This window comes from Mytilus galloprovincialis, chromosome 8, assembly GCF_965363235.1.
Source record: "Mytilus galloprovincialis chromosome 8, xbMytGall1.hap1.1, whole genome shotgun sequence".
Lineage (NCBI taxonomy): Eukaryota > Metazoa > Mollusca > Bivalvia > Mytilida > Mytilidae > Mytilus > Mytilus galloprovincialis.
This window is the reverse complement of record NC_134845.1, coordinates 48,594,415-48,622,308: the sequence shown is the minus strand read 5'-3', so window position 1 is coordinate 48,622,308 and position 27,894 is coordinate 48,594,415. Positions and strand designations below refer to the sequence as shown.

The following is a 27,894-nucleotide window of genomic DNA, read 5'->3' as shown; positions in this document are numbered from 1 at the left end:
CCCCTTGCACAACGTTCTTCTGCCAAACAAATGAGATTTGGTGAAAAAAGCATGTACCGGCGAAATTTATTATTTTCTAAGTTATTTAAAACGAATTTGAACGGTAAACTTACCTCAAAATTATCGAAAGCATGCGATACAGGTAGCTCATTACGATGTAAGTGCTGATTACATAAATGACAACATTGGAAAAGGGGGAAAGCACTTCCTTTAAAAAAGGGGGGTTTCTAGTTTGCTTTACATAAATATTGGATTGAGAGTTGAATGATTCTTTTAAAGTTCAGTATTTATCACAATATATTAAAATTCATTGATTTAGTTTCAGTTGATGTATTAAGGATCACTTTTTCAACAACAAAATTGTGATGCAAGTGTTTTGAATGTCCCAGAAAATGACCTTGTCTTTACCCTGTTTTTTACAAATGCTATATTTAACCTTGGTTAAAACTCAAATTTGATAAGTTCAGTTGGAAAGCATTAGTGTAGCCTGTTTAAGCTTTAGAGTTATGAGTTTTAAGTATATTTAAACCCATATGGACTGGCTGCATCTTATGTGCTTCTAGTCCAAATAATTATGACATCTTGAAAGGCTTTTATAATTTTTTTCTTTGACGCCTTACTTCGACGTCATAACGCCAAACTCATATTTTTCAGTTGGACTTTGAGAGGGAATTTACTGCTTTATTAAAACGTTTAGCTGATTTCTCCTCAAGATGCTTCATTTTAGGAGTATAAAATATATTTTTGAACCAAACTCGGTACACTTTGACGGACCTGAATTTCCGGATAATGTCAAATTTTTCGGAGTTTGGTGTAAAAATTATTTTATAATCTAAAAAGAAATCAGATAAACGTTTCAAAAAATGCAGTCGACATGTTCCGGCCTCGGATGGAATTGTTACTTATATTCTTATTTCTGATTAATTGGAAATATTTTGCACAAACAAACACATAAAAGGAAAGAATTTTTATATATGCAATTTATTTTAGCCTTCAATTAAAATTTGATGGCTAAATTGGGTCCCAACCGAAAATGGCGGCTTCAGCATTATGATGTCGAAGTAAGACGTCAAAGAAAAAAGTCATAATAGCCTTTCAAGACGTCATAATTATTTGGACTAATGTGCTTCCTAATCTTTGTGTATGTAAATTCTATGTATTTTTTATAAATCAATGTTCTTTTTCCTTATACTTGTATTCACTTCATGCCATCTGTGGGCCCTTACTTAGTTGGTAATAAATATCTTATCGCTATTTTACGAAATTTTCCTTTGATCTTGCTGACTGATAATTTCCTCTCTCAGCAGAGTGAGTAATATGAAAGTTATCACTAGAAACTAAGGGGTCACATGGCGCTGCTAATGAAATTGACATGAAATTAATAATGTTGTCATATGTAAAATAGCGATAAACAGATTATCATTGGTCATCTCAACTCGATTGCTTTTCTCACTTTCACCGCACCGACTCAAGCAAAGAAAATAAATCTTGTTGAAATGATCAATGATAATCTATAATTATCTATCTATCTTATCTATCTTATCTCTATCATTAAATTGTCTTGAAGACCCACCATAAATGACAAAACATCAAGACCAGAATAAAGCATTTCCTAGCAGTAATCCAGGATGTTGTTGTCTTTTTATAATTGTATATTCCGGAGGTTTCAACATGTTCAAGACAACCGCAGCATACTTCGGTAAGGATGGAAAAGGGGGATTCTGAACAGGGAAACATGTAATAAATTTGCAAAAACATTGCATGGAAAACAAAAATCGGAAAAAAAAGCACGAGAAATAAAATCTTAATATTAATGAAAAAAGAACTAGAAAATATTACTCAGTCGTTCTAGGAGATCATGCAGTTATAGTTAATTGAAATGAAGACCCTGTGGTCATCTTTTAGCGTCTGTTAGTTGCATCTGATTTGAAAAATAAACTATTCATAGTAATTTTAGGAACTTTGTTGCATACCATACTTTGACCTATAATCATGATAATGGTTTACTTTTATAAATTGAGACTTGGATGGAGAGTAATGTCTCATTGGCACTTATACCTCATCTTCTTATATCTATAAACAATATGCAACCTGACTTTGAATTATTCTGGTTTACATGTACCATTGAATCAAATGAGGTACAAGCATGAGAAATAAAGGATACCGACATGAAACACTGAAAATTAAAAAGGGGAACAGGAGGCACATCAAACCATACACGAGAAATAAAATGTCAAAACACAAAAACTTGTAAAATAAAAAGGCTGAAAACGTTGCACGAAAGGAACCCTTTACCGCCCTCTTTGGTACCCATCTAGATTACTCTACCAGCCTGTTCCATTAAAAGGTGTTGGTTCACTCGTCTAGATGTCTTGTGTGGATAAATTAGTATTTTAACTTTAGACAGTGGGAAACTGTATGAATTTATGTCTTAAAAATGGGAAATTTGACTTTTAACATTTATCATGTTTTTTTTATTCAATGCTTATCTTATTCTACATGTTCTATTAGTATAAGATAAACAAAAAATTAAATGTAACAAATATTTGCCTAATATAGGTTTGAACTTGAAACTGGTATCCCAACAGCAACATATTCGATGTTTATGCAATACAGAATCACACAGAAATACACATCACAGTGGCCATGACAGACAGCAACAGGACAGCAGAGGATTTAGTAAAAGTTCATGGCAGATGGTGGCTGGAGCAGGATTACTCTCTTACTCAGTAAATACATACTATAATACAATTTAAAAGGGGGAGGTAAATTCCAAGGGGAAATCAAAAGTTGTTATATGTCATTTATCAGTTTTATCATACCACTAAAACAACCTTTATTTTAATAAAACAAATTTATTACTTTTTAACATTAACTTAAAAATTATTTTTTCATGAAGTAGATCAGATTACTTTTAAATCATTATCAATTTGTTCATTAGCATGATTTATTTTTACATGGTAAGTCATCAAGGTTATAAGTACTATTGTAATACAATGTACTATTAGCCTTAGCTTATTAAAACCTTACAAGTTTGATCTCGCTCTCTCTTGGGAAATATATCATGATTGAAAACCAATTCAACATTTTTTTCAACATGTTCAAAGATGTTAATATCCTCCTTTTTGCTGTTGAATTATAAATGTTTGAAATAAAAATAACAACCTATATACTGAAATAAATCCAGTCATTAATGAGACATTTACAATTTTAGTTGCTTGGTCTCTATAAATTTTGTAAACAAACAATGCTAATTGACAAAATATTTTCAATCCTAATGTGCCAACTTCTAATCTAATAATGGTGCTAAAGCTGAAAAAAAAAAATTGAAATTTATTTAGAGCTTCCTATCCATAATTCATGTAACTGGAGACTTTACAACAATTGGTTGATTTATACTTGTGATACAATTTATATTATAACCTTTATTATATTTGTTCCAAACAAAGAACAAATGTTTAATTGTGACCATATTATTAATTGATCCTTCTTCTGCCAAGCACAAAATTTGCTTTCTTTCATACACAAGTGAAATCATGCAAATATTTGTGTGTATACCAAGGCCAAATAAAAATATATGTGTGGTTCCAGTTACCCTACCTACCCTACTTTTTAGTCATAAAAATAGCCTACCCCAAAGATTTTTTTGTCATTTTCCATGAAGCACTGTTAAAGTCAAAATGTTGCTCCCTTAGACTCAATGTAAAAAAATAACATAAAATAAAAAAACATCCCTACCTACCTACCCTAATTTTTTTTTTTAGATGTAATTGGAACCACACATACTATTTAATTTGGCCTAAATATCATCCAAAAAATCAAGGTACTGTGGATTTAATTATTTTCATGGGAATCCTATTTCCTGAACCAAGGAGAAATTGTATTTTCATGAAAAGTTGATTTCATGGTCTTGCCAAAGTCTGCATACCTAAATAAGGCCGTTAGGTTTCTCATTTGAATTGTTTTACATTGGCATTTCGGGGCCTTTTATAGCTGACTATGCTGTATAGGCTTTGTTCATTGTTAAAGGCTGTACAGTGACTTATAGTTGTTAATTGTTGTGTCATTTTGGTCTCTTGTGGAAAGTTGTCTCATTGGCATTCATACCACATCTTCTTTTTTATATATATACAAGCCTATAGAAAATTTGTACGCTGTTGAAGATTTACATTTGTGGTTAACCCATACCCATACCATTCACATAAAACGGTATCCAACAAATGATAAGGAATCCACAGTTTTTGAAAATAATGTTAACATTTTTGTGACAATCAAGTGAGTTTTGTAAACATACCATGGCAAAGAGTAAGCATTTTCCCCAAAACTGTTTAAAAAAATAATTAAAAAACTATACAATAATATGTTGTTTTTTTGGTTTAGATTTAAAACTGCAGCGCTTTTTCATCTTTTTAACTGACAGCTCTTTAATCTATTTTTTCTTGTGTTTGTTTTAGGTATGGAAAGCTAGACATCAGTTACAAGATCTGAGGAACCAATTTATTGTTTTTGCACTTGATGATGAGAAGGATAAAGAAAGTAGTACAGACAAAACAAAAGAAAAAGTACAAGGTATAGGCATTGTAACAGAATATCTCCCTTTTATAAAGCATAGTGCTAAGTCTATGTCAGTATTGAGTACATAACTAAATTGATGTGCACAATCTGTGTGTTTATCAGCTTCTTGCTGGTGATCAATGGTTTAGTCAGGTTAAAAAGTAAAATAACAAAAATACAAAACTCTGAGGCAAAATTCAAACACAGAAAGTCCTTAATCAAATGGCAAAATCAAAAACTCAAGCATACCCAACGAATGGATAACAACTGTTATATTCCTGACTTGATACAGGCATTTTCTTATTTAGAAAAATGCAAAAATGATTTCTACTTACAATAAAAGTGACAGTTATGAAATCTTATTCATTGATAAATCAAATATGGTAAATAGAAGTCCTTAAAACGTTATATAATCTTGAGTCTATAGGACAATATATAATAACAAATAAAAAGCAGCGAAAACAGATTTAAGATATGGTATGATAGCAAATGAAACAACTTTCCACCAGAGAACAAATTACATAACAACTATGGGTCATTAAGGTGGTACCGAACACTACAGGGAGATAACTCTGTAAAATCAGCTGAACGTTTTAATTGCATTGTTTTGGGTAGGGAATATTAAGCTTCTCAATGATCAAAATTAGTGTTAGTCAAACTGCTATGTAAGCAGTGTAATTTTTCTGATAAATTGGTTGGTTCAAATTTTTTGAAATTTTTATATTTCTGTCAAAGGGTCAAAGTAAATACTTTGTCAAATTTTTTTGAAAATTAAATGAGCCAAATTAATTTTAGTGAAGGTGTTGGGTACCACCTTAAATTACATTCAACAATGAGAAAATCCAATGCCACTGAACAAGCTTTAAACATGTTAAAGGCTTTGAAAAACAACAGATAAAAGATATAAAGCATTTACTTACTAACAAAGATGGAAAAAAATGAACAAAGATCTCTTCAGACTTGTGATTTGGTAATTATGTTGATTGATTAGTTGGTGTTTAACACCACTTTCAACACTATTGTGCTATTCTCTGACGGTCAATTTTTTTTGTCGGAGGAAGGCTGAGTGCCAAAGGAGAACCATGACAGTAGAAAAAAGACAATCCTAGCCAATTAAGATTGGAGTTGAGTGCACCTGCCCAATGTGGGATTCAACTCACAACCTTAGTGTCCACATGCTAATGGTACAGTAATTGGACTACTTAGACCATACAGCCACCAAGACCCCTGGCAATTTTTTTTTATTACCAAACAGTAATGTCAACAATCAATGATAATGTATACATCAATTTCAAGTTCAAGGACTTTTACTAGAACAATAATTTCATGTTTAACATCAATGTTTTCAAAGGTGTCCTGACGTGGCATACAGCTTTGAAGAGCTTGCTTTCTCCTTGGTATATATCTTATTGTTAATATAATATCTAATGCATTATATTTATTTTAGAACCTACCCCACTAAAAGATCAAGTAATACCTTCATATGTACCATATCTGTTGATTGGAGCTGGTACAGCATCACACAGTGCAATGAGAGCAATCAGACTCAGAGACCATAAAGCTCAGGTACCAGATAGTTATATTAATCAGCTTTGAAACATTCCACCATTTAGTCATGTTCATGTTCATGAAAATATCTATAAAAGACCATGAACCTCAGGTTCTAGATAGTTATATTAATTGCCATGGAAACATTTCATCATTAAAACAAAAATGCTTGCATACCTTCTGGAAACATTTCATTTTTCAAACATACTAATATTACAAGGGTTTGATTTTTAAGCAGTTTATGGTTATAAGCCATGTACATATAGATAACGAATCTTGGGACAAAACTATGATTTATTTCAAGAAGCTTGGTTAAATTAATAAAAAAAAATATATTTGCTATTCTTAATATTTTGTTTGATTGAAGAAACACTTTGATCCTTAATTTCTTTTAGAAGTGAAATGGGCTTTTCTGTCAAATCCAGTAAGAATTTGATGATTCCTTAAACTAGCATCATTGATTTTTGCTTTTAAAAAGTGATAAACATAATAACTATAGTTTTTTAAATTTTGAGAGAGTTTTTGGCTTCATCTAACCTTAGTGCCAACTTTATTCAATGAAATTGTAGCCGAGAAACTCCAATCTCGTTTTCAAATCCAAATATAACCATAAGTAAAAGAGTGATCATCTATTTATTTACAGGTATTGATTGTAGGAGATGAAGATAATAATCCATACAGCAGACCTCCATTGTCCAAAGAATTATGGTATGGGGAGCAAACAGGGTCAGTACCTAACAAATTGTCTGGAGAGATTTTATTTTTTGGCTTCATGAGAAATTTCTATTATAAAAGATAAGAGATGTGGTATGATTGTCAATGAGACATTTGCTCATAAGACCAAATAACAAAGATATTATAAAAAAAGAAGATGTGGTATGATTGCCAATGAGACAACTATCCACAAAAGATCAAAATGACACAGACATTTTAAACAACTATAGGTCACCGCAGGCCTTCAACAATGAACAAAGCCCATACCGCATAGTCAGCTATAATAGGCCCTGATAAGACAATGTAAAACAATTCAAACGAGAAAACTAACGGCCTTGACCATTGGAGGTCATGATACAGCCTTCAATAATGAACAAAACCTTAACCAAACATAAAGCTTTAAAGGTCCCATTGTTGACTCTAGGACTACATAATTTCATATATATTACATCTTTCCACTCAATTTTCGCAGTTTAATTAAATTTTCTTATATCAATAAAGATTTAATTTGTTACATGTCATTCAATAGAAATGTGTTGATGGTTTACCGCTCAACCTGCTTTTTTACCCCTGAATCATTTTGAATTGCCATGTTAGGTATTTAAAAAGTTATGACTCATTGTAGGTTCATTATGAATAACATATTTTTTATTGTAGAATATTTTATGATCCAAACGATTTTTATGGTATACCAGAAGATCTTCCATCAACAAAATATGGTGGAGTAGCTGTTCTGCAAAATAGAAAGGTGACAATTTTATTGTATTGTCCTTCCCTAAGCTTATGTCACCCTCTCCAGTCCCTTTATAATTTGTATTATGGCTTTGAGACTAGCAAAGGACATCACTTGACATGATGTGAAGCTGCACTGGTTTGTTAAAAAGGTTCACATTGTGGCTCGCAGCTGATATTATATGATATCAATGTGTAGAAAACCCGATAATCTATACTTTTCATTTATAAATTTTAATTTTAGAGATGATTCTTATTTTCTGATTTTTTTCTTTTTCTTCATTTTATGGTTGTTTATTTGAATTTATAAAAAATAATTTATATTGTCTTTAACTAAAATTTATTTCTATTTTTAGGTCATCAAATTGAATACAGAAGACAGAATAGCATTCTTAGACAATGGCAGTGAAATAAAATATGATAAATGTCTCATAGCTACAGGTAAGTGTTGATAGAATCACACAATAAGATCTTTCACTTTGCGTAGTTTTGCGTAGATTTGTATGTAGCATGTGCAAGATCTGAAGACATCCCATACAGGGGCTAAGTTCAGTGACCTTTAAGCATCCAATTAAATCTGTCGCTGGAAAAGCTTTGGTATTTTTAACTATGGTCTATCAAAGAAACTGCCATGTCAACTACTTTTTTAGGCCCAACCTATGATAGTAGAGGGGCATTATGTTTTCTGGTCTGTGTGTCTGTTCGTTCGTCCTTCCGTCCGTTCTTCCCGCTTCAGGTTTAAGTTTTTGGTCAATGTAGTTTTTGATGAAGTTGAAGTCCAATCAACTTGAAACTTAGTATACATGTTCCCTGTGATATGATCTTTCTAATTTTAATGCCAAATTAGAGTTTTTATCCCAATTTCACGTTCCACTAAACACAGAAAATGACAGTGCGAGTGGGGCATCCGTGTACTATGGACACATTCTTGTTTTTAGTAATATGTAGTACGCCTTTGCATACTGGTTCTAAAACAAGTTCTCATTTCAAAACAAAATCATTTTACTGTGCAAACAAAATCAAAAGGGTTTCAAGTAGTTAAACCACAGAGTCAACTTGCCATTTCATTATCTAAAAGACTATAAGTAATTTCATTGTTTGTACCCCGAAAGAAAATAAGAAGGTTTCATTGGATTAATTTCCATTGTTTTACCAACCATACAATTTTTGTGTACACTTTTGAAAATATTACCCAAAATGCATATGTGATTCTGAAACATCATATTCTTCCTGTATAAGCATTCTGCATATATTTTTAAAAATGGGGGTATACTGTTTTACCTCTGTCAGTCCATCCATCTGTCAGTCTATCCGTCAGTCCGTCCATCAGTCTGTCAGTCGGTCCGTCACATGAATCTTTTCGTTGCATTTTTCTCAGGAACTTCAATACAAGGATTTCTGAAATTTGGTTTCTAGGTTTATATATGTCAGCTATACTGTGTATTGAGTTTTCAGAGTCTTCGCTCAACAGTTTCCTGTTTACTGATCACTTGTATAATTTTACACATGATAGCCAAGTTGAAAATTTTTGTCACACTTTTCTCAGGAACTACAATACAAGGATTTCTGAAACTTGTTTTCAGGGTTTATACAAGTCAGCTTTACCGTGTGATGTGTTTTCAGATTCATCCCTCAACAGCTTCCTGTTTACCAAACACTTGCATATTATTACACTTTAAATTTATCTACTTGTGGCTGGGTATCATCAATGAACAGTAGATCACAGTTTCACTTGTTTGTATTTTAGGTGGTAGACCAAAAAATCTTCCTGTGTTTGAAAATGCCAGTAAAGCAGTGCAATCAAGAGTTCATTTGTTCAGAAATGTATGTATTTTAAAAACATCAAGGAATTTGTTTTGTTTACGATTATAAATTTGGTCCTCAATTGTTAGAAAGAAACCTGTATTTATTCTATGCCATTGAAAAATAGAAAAATCTGCAACTGAAACAAATTTATGTGTTCCAAATGGTCACTATATGCACTTGATCAAAGTGATTTGATATAGTAAGTTGAATTATCGGCACATACACATAGAACATTAATAGTGGTACCAAGCACTTTGACTAAAATTAGTTTGACTTGTTTTATTCTCATAATTTGACATAATATAAAAGTTTCAAAAAACCAGAACCACACTCTTTATCAAGAATTCCATTGGATATATATTATAGATACTGTGAACTAGATGAAATAGAAACAGAAAAACATTTTCTAATGACATGTCCATTATATTCAGATTTGACATATGACTTTTTACTTGAATGCGTTAAATATATTGAAAATTTTAACAGTATGAGTTTAAATGATCAATTTGTTAATACATGTATCATGAACTGCGAAGAAATACAGCAATATTTTTGTAAGAGTCTGCATAAATTCTTTATACGTAGAAAACTTTTCACTTTCGACTAGTGATAAAACATGATTACGGTTAACTTGATTTTTGCTTTAATTTTAAGTTAAAACTTTATACTGAAGTTTTTTTATTTAATGGATTGCAATATTATTAACTGTGATAGATATAGTAACATTATTTTATTTTATCTTAATTTTTATTCAGTATTTTTAATCATCTAGATTTTTATTTATTTTTTACTTAACAGATAACGTGTTTGTAACTTAGTGTAAATACAGATTTTTATAAGAATTTTGTGTAAATATAGAGTTTTAAAGTGTCTCATAAGTCAATTATATGGCTTGGTATTGATTGAATATTTTATGTCATGATATGTATATTGTGTACTTTATTATGTCAACCAATATGTGACACTATAATAAAATAAGTTTATCTTATCTATAGCAGTTTGACAAAGACAAATTATAATCATTGAGAACTTTAATATTTCCTTATCAATAGAATGTGATTAAAAAACATTCAGCTAATTTTTACAGAGTTATCTCCCTGTAGGACTATGTACCACCTTTTAAAATTTGTAACTTGAATTTTTAAAATCAGATTAGCTGAAAGATTGTTTGAATTGCTTCACTCATTTAGAATTAAAATTTCCAATTCTATGGATACTTGATGAACACTTGCAGACCTGACAACTATCACAATATATGGGGGATATTCCCTATGATCAGGGGTCAAATTTAAGCTTTTTTGTGTACTGGTCAGCCGGACCAGTGGACTGAAAAATCTACTGGTCTGGCTCCAAATCTACTGGTCCTGCAAAAATGACATTCATTTGACAAACACCAATATAAATGATAGATTTTTACTTTTATTTTCATGCTTTCGTTTACATATGTCAGACAAGAAAAAGAGAAAGTCTTGATCCTGATTTTGATAAAGGCTTTGATAATCTGAATGATTTTCTTTATCAATTATCAGGATCAATGACAGAAAAAAATGTCAACATTATTATTCACATCATCACAATCCTCACGACGACCATAGGGTGCCAGACTGGGTCGTCTGGAGCGCTGTCCAGAAATGTTCCACATTTCAATAGCCGGGTCCTGATCAAATGATGCTAAATCTTCAGTGTAATTCTCATTATTGCGATCGACTATATAATTTATCTATTGGCGATATTTTTCCTGGGATTTTTTTATATTTACGTTTCCTTTTGTCAATTTTATAAACTTTATTCCGATCTTCTTCTTGAATGTCACTTGTTTTATTTTTTTGTCCGGCGGTTTAACTCCTTCCAAAAAATTCCACATTTTGTGTTTTTGTGAAGGACACTCACCCGAGATATCAATTAACTTGATCAATTGTAAAAATTATTATTTCTTATGCAGCAAAAATACTGCAATCTGATTGGTTAATTACCCCGGTGTAAATAACACCCCACCCTTGTTCACCCCGGGATAAATAAAATGTTGCCAAAATATAAAAAAATAATAAAATAATAATAATAATGATAAATAAAAAATAATTAAATTTGAGGACAAAATTTTTTTTTTTTTTTAAATTTCCCTCAGGGTCACCTGGGTGTATGAATTTTCAACAATGGTGTAAAATTCTGCACACCCCTGATTACACCAAGATAACTAATAGTACCCCCAGTATCGTATTTTTGATTTCGCAGGTGATTTTTTTTTGTGAACAAACTGAGATTGCAATGCAATCTGTGATTTTATCGACAAATTTCTACTGGTCCGCCGGACCACCAGGTGACAAAATCTACTGGTCTGACCCAAATTCTACTGGTCTCGGACCATCGGACCAGCGCTAATTTCGACCCCTGCCTATGATAGGAGTTGATCTGATTTTAAAAATTTTTTATCATGTAAAGTGAACACCTAAGCACAGGCAATCAAATGAGTTAAAATGGGATTTAAGCACATACATACTCAATTCAAACAATACAGAAGTAGATTAAAAACTCTGACAACAATATAAGAGAAGCTGTAACGTCTTCTTGCACTTAAAAACCCCCACAGAGATTTTAAAAAGTTGGCAGGTATGCACTTGCTGTAATATTCTTTTGAAATATAAGTGTATGATCATGTTCCCTCAGCACTGGACTTACTATTTATTCCCTGCTTGGCATTAAAGTTAAAAATATGAAAAAACAGAATATCCTGACCCCTTACACAATTCTTTTTATAAATAGTGTAATTGAATTAATGATGTCATGTTCGTCTAACTCTTCTCTTATTTTTAGATTAATGATTTTGTCAGATTACACACCATTGCTCATACAAGAAAGTCAATAGCTATCATTGGTGGAGGTTTCCTAGGAAGTGAATTAGCCTGTGGTTTAGCACATAGAGGTAAATTTTAATCAGATTGTATGTTCATGAATTTGATTTTTTGTTTGGTATTCTTTCGAAAGGCTTTCGAAATATATGTATCTTTATTTCTCAACAAACCAAGTTACATTGGTACAAGCATGCCTGTTTGACTATATTATCATGATTTGGAAGAAATGTAAATTCTTATTCTATTATGAAGTTCTGCATAGGCTTTCAAAACTCCTGAGATAAAATACATTTTGTATTGATATATTGTATGTCAGCAGATCAGCAATGTCAAGATTTTTATGAGCTGTTCCCATCTTATACCCACGTGACGTAGGGTGTTTTTTATGAATGTATTACCTGAGGTCAATCTGTGTAATTTACATCATTGAACAATGACTTAATAATATACACATTATAATGAAAAATGTATGAATATGAACAGAAAGTCATCAAAACTCAGAAACACAAACAAGTGATAATAAAAATTTGTTAAAAGCCAGCTTTCTTAAATAAGAAAAAGATAATTCTCCAACTTTAAAAAAGATGTGATCCCCAATGAGACAGCTCTTCACAAGAGACCTCATGCCTGCATTTAAAGAAGTGATTATTATGATTTACAAGTTCCATGGACTTTGATCTATTATATGTTTAATGAAGTGATATAGAATTTTTCCTCTCTTGGTGAGAGTTATGGTATGATATGTCTCTTGTAGCCCTGGTAATATTGTTACAAGTATGTTCTGTATCCCTTCAACTCCTATTAGTTTTGCCATCAAAGAAATTTAGAGTGAAACATGCTTTATAGATGAAGGATTGATCACATGCAATTATCATGTAACTCCTTCCACTTACTGTGAGTCTGTGATTATCATTTGTTGCTCTATGTCATTTTTTGGAGTTTGTTGTTTTATACTTAAGACAGGCCTTTGTTTTTCTCATTTTGATTTGTTACATATTTTCATGTCAGTGTCCTTTATAGCTTTCAATGTCATAAAAGTTTTGGTTCATTGTTGAAGGTCGTATGGTGACATATAGTTACTAACATCTACTTCATTTGGTCTCTAGTGGAGAGTTGTCTCATTGGCAATCATACTTTATCTCCTTGTTTTATATTATTCTGTCAATGGTGGTCTCATTGTTGATTTTGTTAAATATCTCTCTGTTAAATGAGATAATCCACACTATCATATACATCATATAGGTGTGATGATACTAGTAGCATGCACACATTTTGTTACAAAGGAGACTGAACAGTCAAATAAGAGATTAACAATATATAGTGAAATGTCACCATGAACCATTGTGAAACACTTTAGAAAAAGGCAAGATAAATGCTGATTTTGTTGCAAACACATGACATTCCAAATAAGTTCAAAATCTTACATTCATGATCCAAATTGGGCTCTTTACAAGGGAGATAATCATGGTTCCTGTATTTTTTTTGTAATGAGTGAATAAAGTTGTTTTTTTTGTTTAAGTTGTGTTTCCTTATTTTTTGTTCTGCTTAATTCACTTCTAAGTCATTCTTATGCTATGTTATTCTTTAAAGCAATTTTGATATTTAATTTCTTAAATATTTTCAAATTGATTTTAAGAATTACAAGCATTCATTTCTGTTCAGATTATCACATAAGAATAAAAGAGACAATTTAAGATTATTTATATTTTATTTCTTACATATCAACAAATTTGGCACTATAACAAGCATAACAAAATCCTTAACAATAATAATCATTCATAATAGTACAGTTCTTCAGTGTCATTTAAATATAGCACAATATTTGTTAAAATGTCAGTAATGTACACTCACACTCGATGTTGCTGCACTATCTTTGGTGAAAGTCCATTATAAATGTTTTGTGAATATCCTGAAAACATCACTGATGACATGGGTGTATATCCATACATATATGACGGCACAAATCGTGGATCAAACACTTGTTGTGAAGCAGGGGATGCTGGGTACTGTTGATGACTGAAATATCCTGGCATCTGTGTGGATTGTGTTCCACTAACATTGTGTGGAGGCGGACAAGGTATTCCCATAGCTGCAAGTTGTGACGCTTCCACACCACCACTTGGAAAGTAGCTTGTCTTGCCATCTTTTTGTTGACGTTTTTCTTTCATCCTACGATTTTGGAACCAAGTCTTGATTTGTTGTTCACTGAGGTTTAATCTTTGAGCAATCCCTGAACGTTCTTCAATGGGTAGATACTTGCTGCTTTTGTAACGTTTCTCCAACTCATTGACTTGGTTATTAGTAAAGGCAACTCTGGCTCTCTTTCTGGATTCTGATGTGTTGCTGTCTGAATCATCAGTTGTGGAATTCGGTGAGATGCATTCTCTTGATTTAGAATCTGTTGAGTTAAGGCTGCTGTTCTCTGAGTCGAATGAGTGATTTCGCTTTCGCTTCAACTTCAAGTCACTGTTTGGTAAAGCAAGTGGTAGTGACAATGGTGTGCTGGTCATTGGTGATACCTCTGACTGAAGCTTGACCGGCGTAAACATGCTGTCATTGAAGTTGATGACAGCTGGTTGAGTATGCTCTGACTTCTCACTTCGGCTGCTCTTTGCCAGATTCTCAATAGAAAATGACATTTTTGCTGGTTTCTGATATGTGCTACTAAGATCCATGATAAATTCTCAATGTGTGAAATAGAACTTTTCTCTAAGATAGACAATTTGAGTATGAGTTGACAGTGACACAGACAGTTTATATACCAGATCTCCCAATAACACTAATCAGTTTTCACAACTTTTCTTATCACAACACCCCCATATTGTGCCTATTCTTTGATGCTAATTAATTCATTAATGAACAACATAAAATAAGTAATTGTTTACATCACTAATCAGCATTGAGCAACTTTCATTCAACCAAGCCATATTTATTAAACAAACACCTTTACAAAATAGACTAATTAACTTAAGGTAGATCATAGAACACCTGTACAAAACATTAATTACTCAGGTAGATTAGTAACCTGATAATTACCTGTGTTTTATGAAGAGTTAATCAAACTGTCAGGTAATGAGACAAGGGCCTGTTTTAAAACATTAGTTATTATCAACACAAGCTATCACCTTCTGTGATTATTCTGACACCCAAGCTTGAACAGCAATCTGTCTAAATTTATCTGTTTTTCATAAGTTTTTTTATTAATGTTCAATTTTTTGAAAGAACACTTTTCTGCAGAAATGACACCTTTAAAATGTTATTAATTGGCAGTTGTTTAATAAAAATAAACTATGTCATTTGAAATGATTATATTTTCATTAATTGTTTTAAAATACTACAGTTTTGTAGAATAATTTTTTTTAAACAATATTTTTTTTATTCTCAAATGTAGTTAGAAGTTTGTTACAGATATAGATTTTCCCTGATGAACAAGTTTCTTTAAATTTATTGATAATGTTTTTTGGCAGACAATTTATTTTAAAGGAGTAAATGATTGGGTTGTACTTCAATTAGACTGCAACCTCATAGGCAAAAATAAAGTCATTCTAGGGTAGAGTTTCATTGTTTGAAAAGACTGTTTGCAAGGAATGCAATTGGTTAAGCTTTCCATCTTTTCCTGATATTTTTTTATTTTTTTTATTTTCTAACAATTTTTTTCTATGTTTAATGTCTTAATAAATCATTGTTGAATGTGTGATAAAAATTGTTATATATTAATTGTGAATACTTTCATCTTTTTAATTTTTGTGTAAGCTTAATTAGTTTATGCTTATATTCAAGTAATTGCAATTAAATTTTATGATACTTGATACATGTGCGAATTTCACAAGTTTTTGAAGAGTATTATAAATTGTAATAGATAAATTATGTTTATCTTTTAATGACATCAACACTTGGTCAAGTACAACCCAAGGCTAAAATTTGAAACAGGTTTATTTTTTGAAGTATTTTATTTTATTCTGCAAGACTGTTTATTTTGACCAGAGACATATATGTGTATATATGTCTCTGTTTTGACAAACTCATTTTGTAAACAACATTTTTGTACTCATTGGAGAATAAACTTATTTACACTTTTGATATTAAGATATATTTTGCCTCCGAATAACCTTAAATTGACTCTGAATCACCCTTTGTCGTCAAGCAGCAATCATTTATTTGTGATGTCAAATGTTTTGAATTATGATGTCAAAGTTTACAGGAACCTTTGTGATTTTACGTAATGGTGGACAAATTTGCATACAAGTGTAAATATATCTATACAGACTGAACTTTAAATGAAAAAAAAAAATGAAAGTGGTGTATACATTTTTAAGACAGCAACCCAACGACACTCATATAGTTATTTCATGTATTTGTGATCTTTGAATTTTATTTTGTCAAATAAATATTGAGGAAAGCAAAAGGTGAATATTTCCTCCCTATCCTGTTTTTTTTATTTTATGATAAAAATTAATAAAGTTAGTAAAACAGCATATGACAACTACACAGTAACAAGAAAATGTGTGCAAAGTATAAGTGCAGCCTGCTACATATTTGTCTACCTTATAATTGATTGCATGTCCAACACATAGATCCATTGTAACTGTCCATTGAAAAAAATAATTTGAAACGAAAAACTGTCGCTTTTGATGTATTTTTCAAAAAAATAATTGACTGTAAATTAGATTTATATCACCATATATGTTATTTTAACAATTTTTTTTCTTTAACTTTATTGTTATAAAAACTATACCAAATAAACCATAATATATCTTAAATGAATATCATTATAAATCATTGTAGAATATGTGATGAAAATTATGATAAATTGATTTTGAATATTTTCATCTTTTTTATTTGTGTGTTAATTTAATTACAATTTGCTCATATATAATTGCAATTAAATTTTATGAATCTTTATATATGTGTGAATTTCACAAGTTTTTGAAGAGTAATTTGAAATGTAATAAATAGATTGTGTTTTCCTTAAATGACATTAACACTTAGTTCAAGAACCACCCAATGCTGAAATGTAGTTTCTTTTTTGGGATTTTTTTTTTGAAAGTTTTGTTTATTTTGATAATGAAATTGGAAATTTACAGTTTCGTATTTTTTTATATACCGGTACTGGTTGAGAGCTGTCTCATCTTTTTTCATATTTCAACTTCATGATTACCCTAAATTCAACAGGGTTCATTCATTATTGAGCAATAGATTACAGTTCTTTCTGTTAGTCACTAGAAAATTCGACCGCATCTTTTTATAAAGTAAGGGCACCAAAATTGCACACTTTTTCACCCATGTTTAGTTAAAATCCAGACAAAAGTTTCCTTTTTGTGTTATATTCTGTGGATGTATCCATAATTACTATATGATGTAAATTAAACATTGGGTAACTGACTTTGTGTTTATGGTATTAACCAATTGGTATTCCAGTTGGTAGTGAAAAACATAGAAAATTGGGTGCAAAAAAACCGATTTACTGCCTATAACCCTATGACGTTACCCTTATTTCTTTTTGTGGTATATTTTCACCTAGAACAATACCTTGAAAGATATTTAACATAAAAATGAAGTCATTGACCCAATGATTATTTTACATTAGTAAAGAGAAATTCATGAACCAACAACATATAGTTCCTCAAGAAAAAAACTATAGGGTAGAAATTTGAGATTTTATAATTTTATGACAAATTTTAGAACATTTTCGCTCGTTTTATGTTATTTCTACACAAATATTCACCTAGTTTGAAAGTTTTCAATTAGTAGTATTTCAAAGATTATAAAAGATAAAAGCATTTTTTTCCCCAATTTTCAGTTATAGTTCAACAACCCAAAGATGGCAATATTTTACCAAAGTATGTGACATAGCCCATTTTCTATAACTTGACCTTAATAATGAATAGACATTTTATTCAGATAAAATATTCTTGAATGTGAGGCATTATATATATTAAGGATGTTCGCTACTCTGTTAAAATATAACAAGCTTTTTAAAAGACTATTATGAATTGATAGTATATAAATATTAATAAAGAAACTCAAAAATTTCAAAAAAAAGGAGGTGTGCTTATTTTCGAGATATAAGCCATTTAAAAATTTGGCGGGAAATAATTCTCTCTAGATTTTTCATATATTTAACATTGGCGCCTTATTTGTTTCAAAAACTACGAAAAAATAACAAGAATTTTATAAAATTTTGAAATATGGCTTTTTAAACTTTATGTAATAAAATTATGAAAAGAAAAGCAGGGGTTAGTGGGCAAAATATTTTAATGACAATACATGGATAAAACCAGAGGATTCTGAAAAATCTGTCAAAAAATAAAAAAATGGAGGAGCAAACATCCTTAAGTAAGAAATTATAATAGAACACTATAATAGAATTTAAATTTAAATTTATGTATTTCATTTCTGCATTTCTGTCACAGAAACATGTCTGCTTAAACCATATGTGGTAATTTTAGTAAGTGTTGATGTCATTAAAGAAATCACAGCTTTATTTATTAATTTTCAATATTAGTCTTCAAAAACTTGATAAGTTCACACTTATTAAGAGTCATAATTTTACATTGTGATTAAATATTAAAATTGAGTGTTGATATCTTTTGATCAAACTGTGCTTATTTTAATATCTTTTAATTAAATTAACACACACATTTAAATATAGAAATCTAATGTGTTTGAGGGTATGCATATTACAGCACATTAAAACAATGATTTATAATGATATTAAACTAAATATAAAGAAAAAGTCACTTGCAGCATTTTTTTTCTAAAAAAATAAAATAAAAGTAGAAAAGATTTTAGTTTTTGAGATATAAGAAGAGAATCTTTGATATTGCCTTCTACAGGTTAAACATAAATCCTGTTTTTGAAAGCAGAAAATTTAAAACATTTACTCTTTAGCCAAAATCTGCCACATATATGTAATATAGATAAGTAAAATATTATCTTGTAATGTAGATAGTTTATTTTGAAAAAAAACCCCAATAATACAGAGATACAGAGAAAAAATAGACATATGTATTGTACAGATTTAAAGATACATATAGAAAATAAAGCAAATATTCTTGGAATTAATGATAATTAGAAAGAGCAACGTAGTTAACAGATAACTGTCGTCTGTTGAAGACCCTAATCAATTTTCAGTCTTTTGAAAAAAGATGATCTCTTTGATGTGAAATTTTTTTATGATATAAGGCGGAAAAGATAATTTCAACGTGAGGACAATTTTTCTTTCATTACAATTGTTTTTATGAAGCTGACTTATCGCAGAGATTATAATTTCTGTCTGATCTTTCTTAATAAGGCCCTGTTTCTTGTACTATAAATAATTATTGGTTTATGATTCAAAACATGAATATATCATCATGAAGTATATTAAAGTCATCTTCCTTAGTAAGATTATCTTTAAAAACCTTATGGCTGAATTTTTTGTGGAGAGTTATAAATTTCAGAGGAACATGTTCACAATAGAGCAGAACTCCAGTATTTTATCAAGGACATAGAATAAATAGTAAACAAATCAAACACATAAAATAGACAATTCCCTCTTCCCAAAAAAAGAAAGATTTTATGTGGCATATTTATGGTTTAATTATTGATACAATAATAAAAGAGCTTGCAACATCATTTACTTGACCTATCATTCTTATGTTTCTTATTATTCACCAATAAAAGAATTTCAAAAACCAAGAGTTTAGTTTAAACATATTTATTTATAGTGGATTGGGAAACAAGTTTTGCAACTAATATTAATCCCTTTCCACTTTTGGGTGCGAGTGCTGCCTTGTAGCGGCATTAGCCTACTCTTTCGAAATCTAGAAGGGTGTCTTTAACGTGCAAGAGATATGGCTCTCTCTTAACACGGGTCAGCCATTTATCGTCCCCTTCCGACGGACTATCCAAGAGTGCTTGAGAAGTTTTTAAAAAGTGCATTTTTTCTTTCAGGTCACAACAGAGGACTTACAAATTTAAAAGTATACCAGATATTTCCTGAGAAAGGTATGTATTTTTGTGAACGCTTTCCTTGTTTTAAGGATTTTTTAGATAATGACACATGAATTTCTGAAAAAGATGAACAACAGAAAATAGTTGTGATCTTTTAATGTCCATCTTTGTTATGAAAATAATATAAGAAGATGTGGTATGAGTGCCAATGAGACAACTCTCCATCCAAGTCACAATTTGTAAAAGTAAACCACTGTAGGTCAAAGTATGGACTTCAACACAGAGCCTTGCCTCACACTGAAGATATGTTTATCGGGGCCTTTTGTAGCTCACTATGCGGTATGGGCTTTGCTCATTGTTGAAGGCCGTACTGTGACCTATAGTTGTTAATGTCTGTGTCATTTTGGTCTTTTGTGGATAGTTGTCTCATGGGCAATCATACCACATCTTCTTTTTTATATTATGTACAGTACAGTATACTTTATTGGTAAAGTGTTGATTAGGCTGGGTTTTTTTTTTTGTATGAATTGTTGTGACCTTTTATAGCTTCTTCTCAGTAAGGGTTTTAGGTATTGTTACATGCTCTATGGGGACTTTATGTTGCTTGCTTCCACACCATTTGGACTTTGATGGATGATTGTCTCATTGGCAATCATACCACATCTCCTTATTTTGATATTGTTTTATTTACTGTGCTTAGGGCAAAATTCCTTCAGAATTTTATCCAGATTGTAACCAGGTTTACACATTATATTATTCTAGTAAAAATGTGTTTAATCCTGTTATGAATTGCAAATTTTTTATTTGAAAGTGAATAAAAATGAAGTATTCAGAAGTGTTCTTATTTTTCATCACAGCGAGAAAATCCCACACCCAAATGCGTGCTTCAGCTTGCCCCTCAACAAAAATGTGTACTAGTTCAGTGATAATGGAGGCCATACCATACTCCAAAACTTATAAATGAAATAAAATGGCTTTTTATAATTTAAGATAACATTTTTACCAAAACTTATTATAGGTGTGATGAGCAAAGTATTACCAGACTATCTCAGCAAGTATACAACAGAGAAAATCAAAGAAGGTAACTATGTGCTTATATATTTCCTGAGACTCATTTAGATTCTTCTGTTGTGATCAAGTAACAATATTTCTCTTCTCAAGATATTTAAATGTTAGACTGTTGTTGTGCATAGTTAAAACAGCATTTTAAAAGTTTATCATCAAGAAAGGTATGGGAAGTGGAGAAATGTTATCACCAACCCATGAGCAAACAGAGGGAGAATTGTTACCCATAATGCACTTTTTTTCAGTTTTGTGTGTGTAAGCTCCAAAATCATGAATATTGAAAAGTAAAATATCATTAAACATTACCTACAAATAAAAGGACTGGAATCAAGCATTTATTTTTTGAAACATTTCATTTTCATTACTATTGGGTTTGAAAGTGTCCACCAACGGAAGAAAAGGAGTTTCTTATTCCTAGATCATGTGATGATTCACAGAAATAAAATCTCATTCTAGTCACAAATTTATAAAGCCATGTGCATTTTTTTTATCTGTTTGTCAAATTGAAATTCATATCAAAGACACGCTAACAACAAAAAAGAAAAACAACAAAATAATGAACACCAAGAACAATACTTAAAAAACTAAAAACTGAGCAACACAAACCCTACCCAGTGATGATCTCAACTGCTATTGAAGAAGGTTTATATAAAAATAAGGAGATGTGGTATGATTGCCAATAGACAACTATCCATCAAAGTTTGAATGAAGTACAATGTAGATGTAAGCAATTATAGGCAACCTTATGGCTTTAGCAATAAAAAAACCTAAACCGTATGGTCGGCTATAAAAGACCCTGCCATTAAAATATGAAACAAGTCAATTAAGAAACCAACAGCTTAATTTATAATAGAACAGTTCACGAAATACAAATATGACAAACATTCAGGTTGTTTTGCATGTTTACATGGTGGCATACACATACAATTAGACTGAAATATTAAAATGTTACTTATGTTTACAGAGGGTGTGGATATTGTATCTGAGAAATCAGTGAAGGAAGCCAAATACAAAGATAAACAAGTTGTTTTAACACTGAGTGATGGCAGCCAGGTAAGTCCTGTATACTCTTCACTCCTGTTAACATTTAAAATTCATTTTGTATGATTACTGTACACCAATACAATTTTCACGGATACTTTTTTACGCATTTTGTCACTTCACAGCGATTTAATTTTGCGATTTTCAAATTTATTTTATGCAGTAAGAAAAAGAAAAATCCAAGTTTTACATATTTGCAACTATATATTTACGAAAATATTTCCCTTGTGAAAATTAGTTGGTTTACAGTATAAAGAAACATGTATCAATTATTGACGCCATGTATGCATGTAGTTTAACAATCATTCTGCTGATTCATTTATTGTTAAAAATGACGTCAAGGTCAAGTGTATTTGTTTTTTACAATTTTTTGTTGTCTTAGGCAAAACTTGGAAACGGATATTGCTTGCAAGCTCTTCAATTTTACCAGACTTCATGGGCAAACAATATAAGTAGACAAATGTTAAACAATGAATAAAAAATAGGCTCATCCATACTGGTTGACCTTGAAATACTGATTATGTGAGTGCTATATAGCCAGCCATGTTCGTTAAAAACTCCCACCATTGACCTTGAGAAATAAGATAATTATAGAAAGAATGGTTTCATCAGTAAAACGCTGACAACATCATGTATTGTCTAAAATATGTTATGTATGAGATTTTATTCTATTTGACAGATAAAAGTTGATGATGTGGTAGTTACAGTAGGTTTACAACCAAATGATGACATAGCTAAAACATCTGAATTAGAAATAGACCCTATGAGAGGTGGAGTAATGGCCAATGCTGAGTTAGAGGCTAAACCAAATATTTGGGTTGTAAGTATACAAATATAAGAGTGAGTTCAATCAATGCTATGTATGTATAGTGGACAATAACGATGTCCTTAATCAAATGGCAAAACAAATGCTCAAACACACCAAAAAAATGGAAAAAACTTACATCTTCTTGAATTAGTACAGGGATTTCTTATGTAGAAAATGGTAGATTAATTTTACACTTTATACGGGATGTGCTTGAGTCTAGGATTTTTAAACCTCTAACAAAATACAAAAAGAAGCAGGCAATACTTAAGTTACCTGTTATATGTTAATGTATGTAAAGTAAAGCTTATACTACTTTATCAATGATTTTTTATTTAACTTGAACATAGTAATAAAAACCAATGAAATTCATTCTGTAACCATATCCTTACATTTCCATTTTGTAAATTTTAATCATTGGTCACTTTTGGTAGAATTAGAGAAAGTGTTGAAATTTATAAATATGCAGATAGATTTGTTATAAGATATTCAAAATTGCAATGCTGTTATCTGTTGATAGTGAAAAAAAATCATAATTTCTATTTTTAGGCTGGTGATGTGGCTAGTTTCTATGACTACAAATATGGCCGATGTCGAGTAGAACACCACAATACTGCTGACTCCATGGGGAAACTGGCTGGTCAAAATATGGCTGGAGCAAGGAAACTTTATGAACATAAACCATATTTCTGGTAATTAGTTAAATTTAAGAGATTTAAAATTGTCTGGAGTATTATTAGATAGAATTAATTTTATTAACTCAGAATCACAGGTCCTCAATTTTCAGTTCTTGACTGTAATCATGATTTACAGTTCAATGTTTAAATTGGGATGGAAGGACTTTTTGTGCTAAACAATATTGATCCTCACTGTTATATCATATGCTAAAATAAACAAGGTTAACAAAACTGACCAGGTCTGTTTCTACCTTTTAGATAGAGTTTATACGCAACAAATGTTGGTAAGAACTTTTCTTTAAAATTCACCTTTGGTCAATCATTGAAACCCAGGGGCGGATCCAGCCATTTTAAAAAGGGGGTTCCTAACCCAGGACAAAAGGGGGGAGGGGGGGTGTTCCAACTAAATTTCCCCATTCAAATGCATTGATCGTCCAAAAAAAAGGGGGAGTTCCAACCCCCGGAACCCCCCCCCTCTGGATCGGCGCCTGAAACCAAATCATATCAAAAAAAGATATAAGAGCAAGTAAACTTAGTTGAGTTTCTAATTTAATGGCTTGTTAACGGATTTCAGAAAATGTTCATATTTTGCTGTTTATTACAGTTTCATATCCTCTTTGTGCCTTGACCTGTAGCATATTGAGTGAACTATTCAATGAATGATATAAGTGCTCAAACATTTTTGTGAAACTTTCATTATTTTAAAAATTTTAGATCTTTATAAATGACCCAAATGCATCAGCACCTTATAAATAGTTAAGTGAAATGTATAATTATAGGTCAGATCTTGGTGCAGAAAGTTACCAGGCTATTGGAGAAGTGGATTCAAGTCTAGAAACATACAGCATATTTACACCCTTAAAAGACAAGACATTGAAAGAACATTCCTCACAACAAGATGGAATTAAAAATTCAAATAACTCATCTCAGGTATATAATAACAATATATTCTATATATGTTAAGGATGCTTAGTTGAAGGTTGTTGTTAGGTATGGGTGAGGCAGGATGTGTAGGGATGTTACTGATTAATGCATTGCAGATTTAGAAGTGAAGCAGAAAGCTTTATTGTTCAAAATTCATGATTTATATTGACATAAAATTGAGAATGGAAATGGGGAATGTGCCAAAGAGACATCAACCTGACCATAGAGCATACAACAGCCGAAAGGCCACCAATGGGTCTTCAATGCAGCGAGGAACTCCCCCACCCAGAGGCGTCCAAAACATATATGTATGCTAGTTCAGTGATAATAGACGTCATACTAAACTCCGAATTATACACAAAAAACTAAAATTAAAAATCATACAAGACTAACAAAGGCCAGAGGCTCCTGACTTGGGACATGCGAAAAAATGTGGTGGGGTTAAACATGTTTTTTGAGATCTCGACCCTTCCCTATACCTCCAGCCAATGTAGAAAAAACAAACACACACCAATACACACAGTAAAACTAAGTTTAAGAGAAGTCCGAGTCTGATGTCAGAATATGAAACAAAAGAAAATAAACAAAATGACAATAATACATAAAGAACAACAGACTGCTAGCAGTACTGACATGCAAACTCCAGGCCTCAATTAAACTGAAAGAAAGATTATGTCTTCATCATATAAATACCAGGCACAATCCCTCCTATTAGGGGTTTAGTATTTATTTCCGATTCAAAGACCCTATGAGTGAATCAATATTAAAGCCAAAATATGCAATCTTTAATGACCTGACAACTATATCCCTTCTTAATAAGTCTGTTATTTAATATTCTAGTAAAGCTTGCATCTTTTGTATTTCATTGATCTTTTTTATTAGTTAGAGAAAATGTTACTGTTTATGCCTTATTTTAGTTTCTATAAAAAGGAAACAAAATTCTATAGATAGATGTATATTTTTGGTAAATAGTCAATGGAGCAATCTTCAACCCAACACTTCTAAAAGTATGACATGTTTCATGAAGATTTTACTACAATTCTTCAATAGATTATTCCCCACACACAGTTGTTTGAATCATTTTGAGTTTTTTTACGCTTTGACAATAGTCTTTAATTCAGTTTGTTAACTTTTACTTTATCTTACAGACTACAAACCCTCCAGCTTTAAAACCCACAGAAGATTACCAGGGTGTTGTGTTTTATTACAAAGATAAACAGATTGTTGGTATTGTTCTGTGGAATGTATTTGGTAGAGGAAAAGTATCTACCTGTAGACAAGTAAGTTTAGAAAATACTGTATAATTGTAACTGAACATCCTGTAATCCTGATTCTTGGCATAATATTTAATTTACTGGTGAAACCTAGCTATTACCCTGACTTAAGAAGGCTCACTGGTACAAAAATTTCAGCAAAATATTAAACATTTATTTCTTCATTACAAATTTTATTTATTACACTTTTAGTTATTACCTTATGATATGGTACGAAAATCACCCAAACAAATCGATTTGGTTTGGCCACAGATGACTTTTAAAATATTTAGATCATTGAAAAATCATTGAGAAATTGAAATATCTTTTCTTACTCATCGGTGACCTATATTTTTTATTATTGTTTTCAAATAAGCTGTACATAAAGTAAAAAATTGTAAAATTTAAGCAATTTCTGTAATTTAGTTCTTATTTTATTTCGATATTACCTCTATTTCTCCTATTAGTTCAAAAGAAAAAAAGGATGTTAACAAAAATATATGCTTCTTTCAGAGGCAGATTGTGAGCCTAAATGAACGGTGACCCCATTTTTTTTATTTCATATATGATAAAGTTCATTTATAGAAAAATATAGCAAAATCCTATATTAAAAAAAAATATTGATTTATACCTGTGAGCCCCCTTAATGGGGTACCCCAATAAAATAAATGGAGAGGATAGGAAGGAAAATTTCTTTTTGGACATTATTTCATTGATCATATATGGTTGTATGTAGATAAGAAGATTTATTAAGCCTACTAATAAAACAACTATCCACAAGAATTGGATGTACGCAATTAAATATCACAATTAGTTCATCAATAATGAAAAAATCCGTACTGTATAGTCAGTTATAAAATGCCCAACATGAAAGATGTAAACAATTAAATCGAGACACTACAAAAAAGCAAAAATTACAAAATAAACCAAGGATGACTATTTGATGCATGTAAAATTACTTCACAAAGACAGTTGTATCTTGGTTGTTGTGGAATTTGGAAATCAAAACCTAACCTCCGACAACCATTCCATGGAATAGACTTTGGGAAATAAACCATTGGGCAATATTGGAGTAGATAACAAAGCTCATGGAATACATTCAAAAAGAGGTCTATACTTGGCATGCGTCCAAACAGTTGTGGGAATAGCTAGACTATATAGAAATAAAATTGAGAATGGAAATGGGGAATTTGCTAACGAGACAACAACCTGACCAAACTAAATAGAAAGTATTACATGTTTACACAACACTTCTTTGTACATAACTAACAATAAACTGTCTCCCTATTTGTTAATAATTATTGGATATTAGACGTTCCTGTAAATATTTTACATCACAAAATGTCTTATACCATTAGGGTAAAAGTCAGAGGCTGATTTAGGGAGGGGGCCCCCCTTTTTGGGAAAAAATTTGGTTGCTTATATAGGGAATCACTGAAGCATGACTGGAGCGGGCCCCCTATTAGGCAGTCAGTGGGCCCCCACTTATGAAAATTTCTGGATCCGCCACTGAAAGTGATTAGTGAAGGATGTCAATAGGTCTAGTTTCCCAAAATAATGGTCAAATGAGCAGAATTACATATACAGTAGTGCTAAAGTCTAACTATGGTAGAATCGGTTATGACAAATCAGACCGTATGATAATAACATAACATATTTTGGTTACATTATTAACATGTATTTTAATTTTTGTTTCAGATATTAGAGAAAAGCAAAGAAATAAAGTCAGAAGATCCATATGAACTATCTAAATTATTGTTCCGATCATATAAACCATCTAAGCCAAAAATAGACAATAAACAAGAATCTTCTCAAGAAAAGTCATAACATAGGATATTAGTAATAGAACAAATTGTTTAATCATGTGATATAGAAGAATTTGTATTTAACTTGTTTTTGTAATAAAAAAAGGATGCTCGACAAGAAGTCATTTAAGATTGTAATGAGTTGGGGCAATAAGGCCTTTCTGTCATAAACCTTTACTCAGAACA

General features: G+C 31.0%; 1 protein-coding gene across 3 annotated transcripts; it reads left to right on the top strand.

Moving 5' to 3' along the window:
* LOC143042108 (apoptosis-inducing factor 1, mitochondrial-like) lies at positions 1-27,886 on the top strand. 3 transcript variants are annotated; one of them, XM_076214361.1, is made up of 17 exons: positions 1-157; positions 2,560-2,729; positions 4,455-4,569; positions 6,002-6,120; positions 6,746-6,828; positions 7,474-7,564; positions 7,905-7,989; positions 9,296-9,372; positions 12,166-12,274; positions 20,139-20,192; positions 21,157-21,219; positions 22,168-22,256; positions 22,924-23,064; positions 23,599-23,741; positions 24,506-24,656; positions 25,799-25,930; positions 27,602-27,886. In XM_076214361.1, exons 1-17 carry the CDS (start codon positions 31-33, stop codon positions 27,728-27,730), a joined length of 1,878 nt encoding a protein of 625 aa, XP_076070476.1. In that variant the 5' UTR covers positions 1-30; the 3' UTR covers positions 27,731-27,886. The 3 variants fall into 3 exon arrangements, with proteins under 3 accessions (XP_076070476.1, XP_076070479.1, XP_076070478.1); XM_076214364.1 differs by having other exon boundaries at positions 10-142; XM_076214363.1 differs by lacking the exon at positions 1-157 and adding an exon at positions 1,657-1,699.
* The last annotated feature ends 8 nt before the right edge of the window (positions 27,887-27,894 follow it).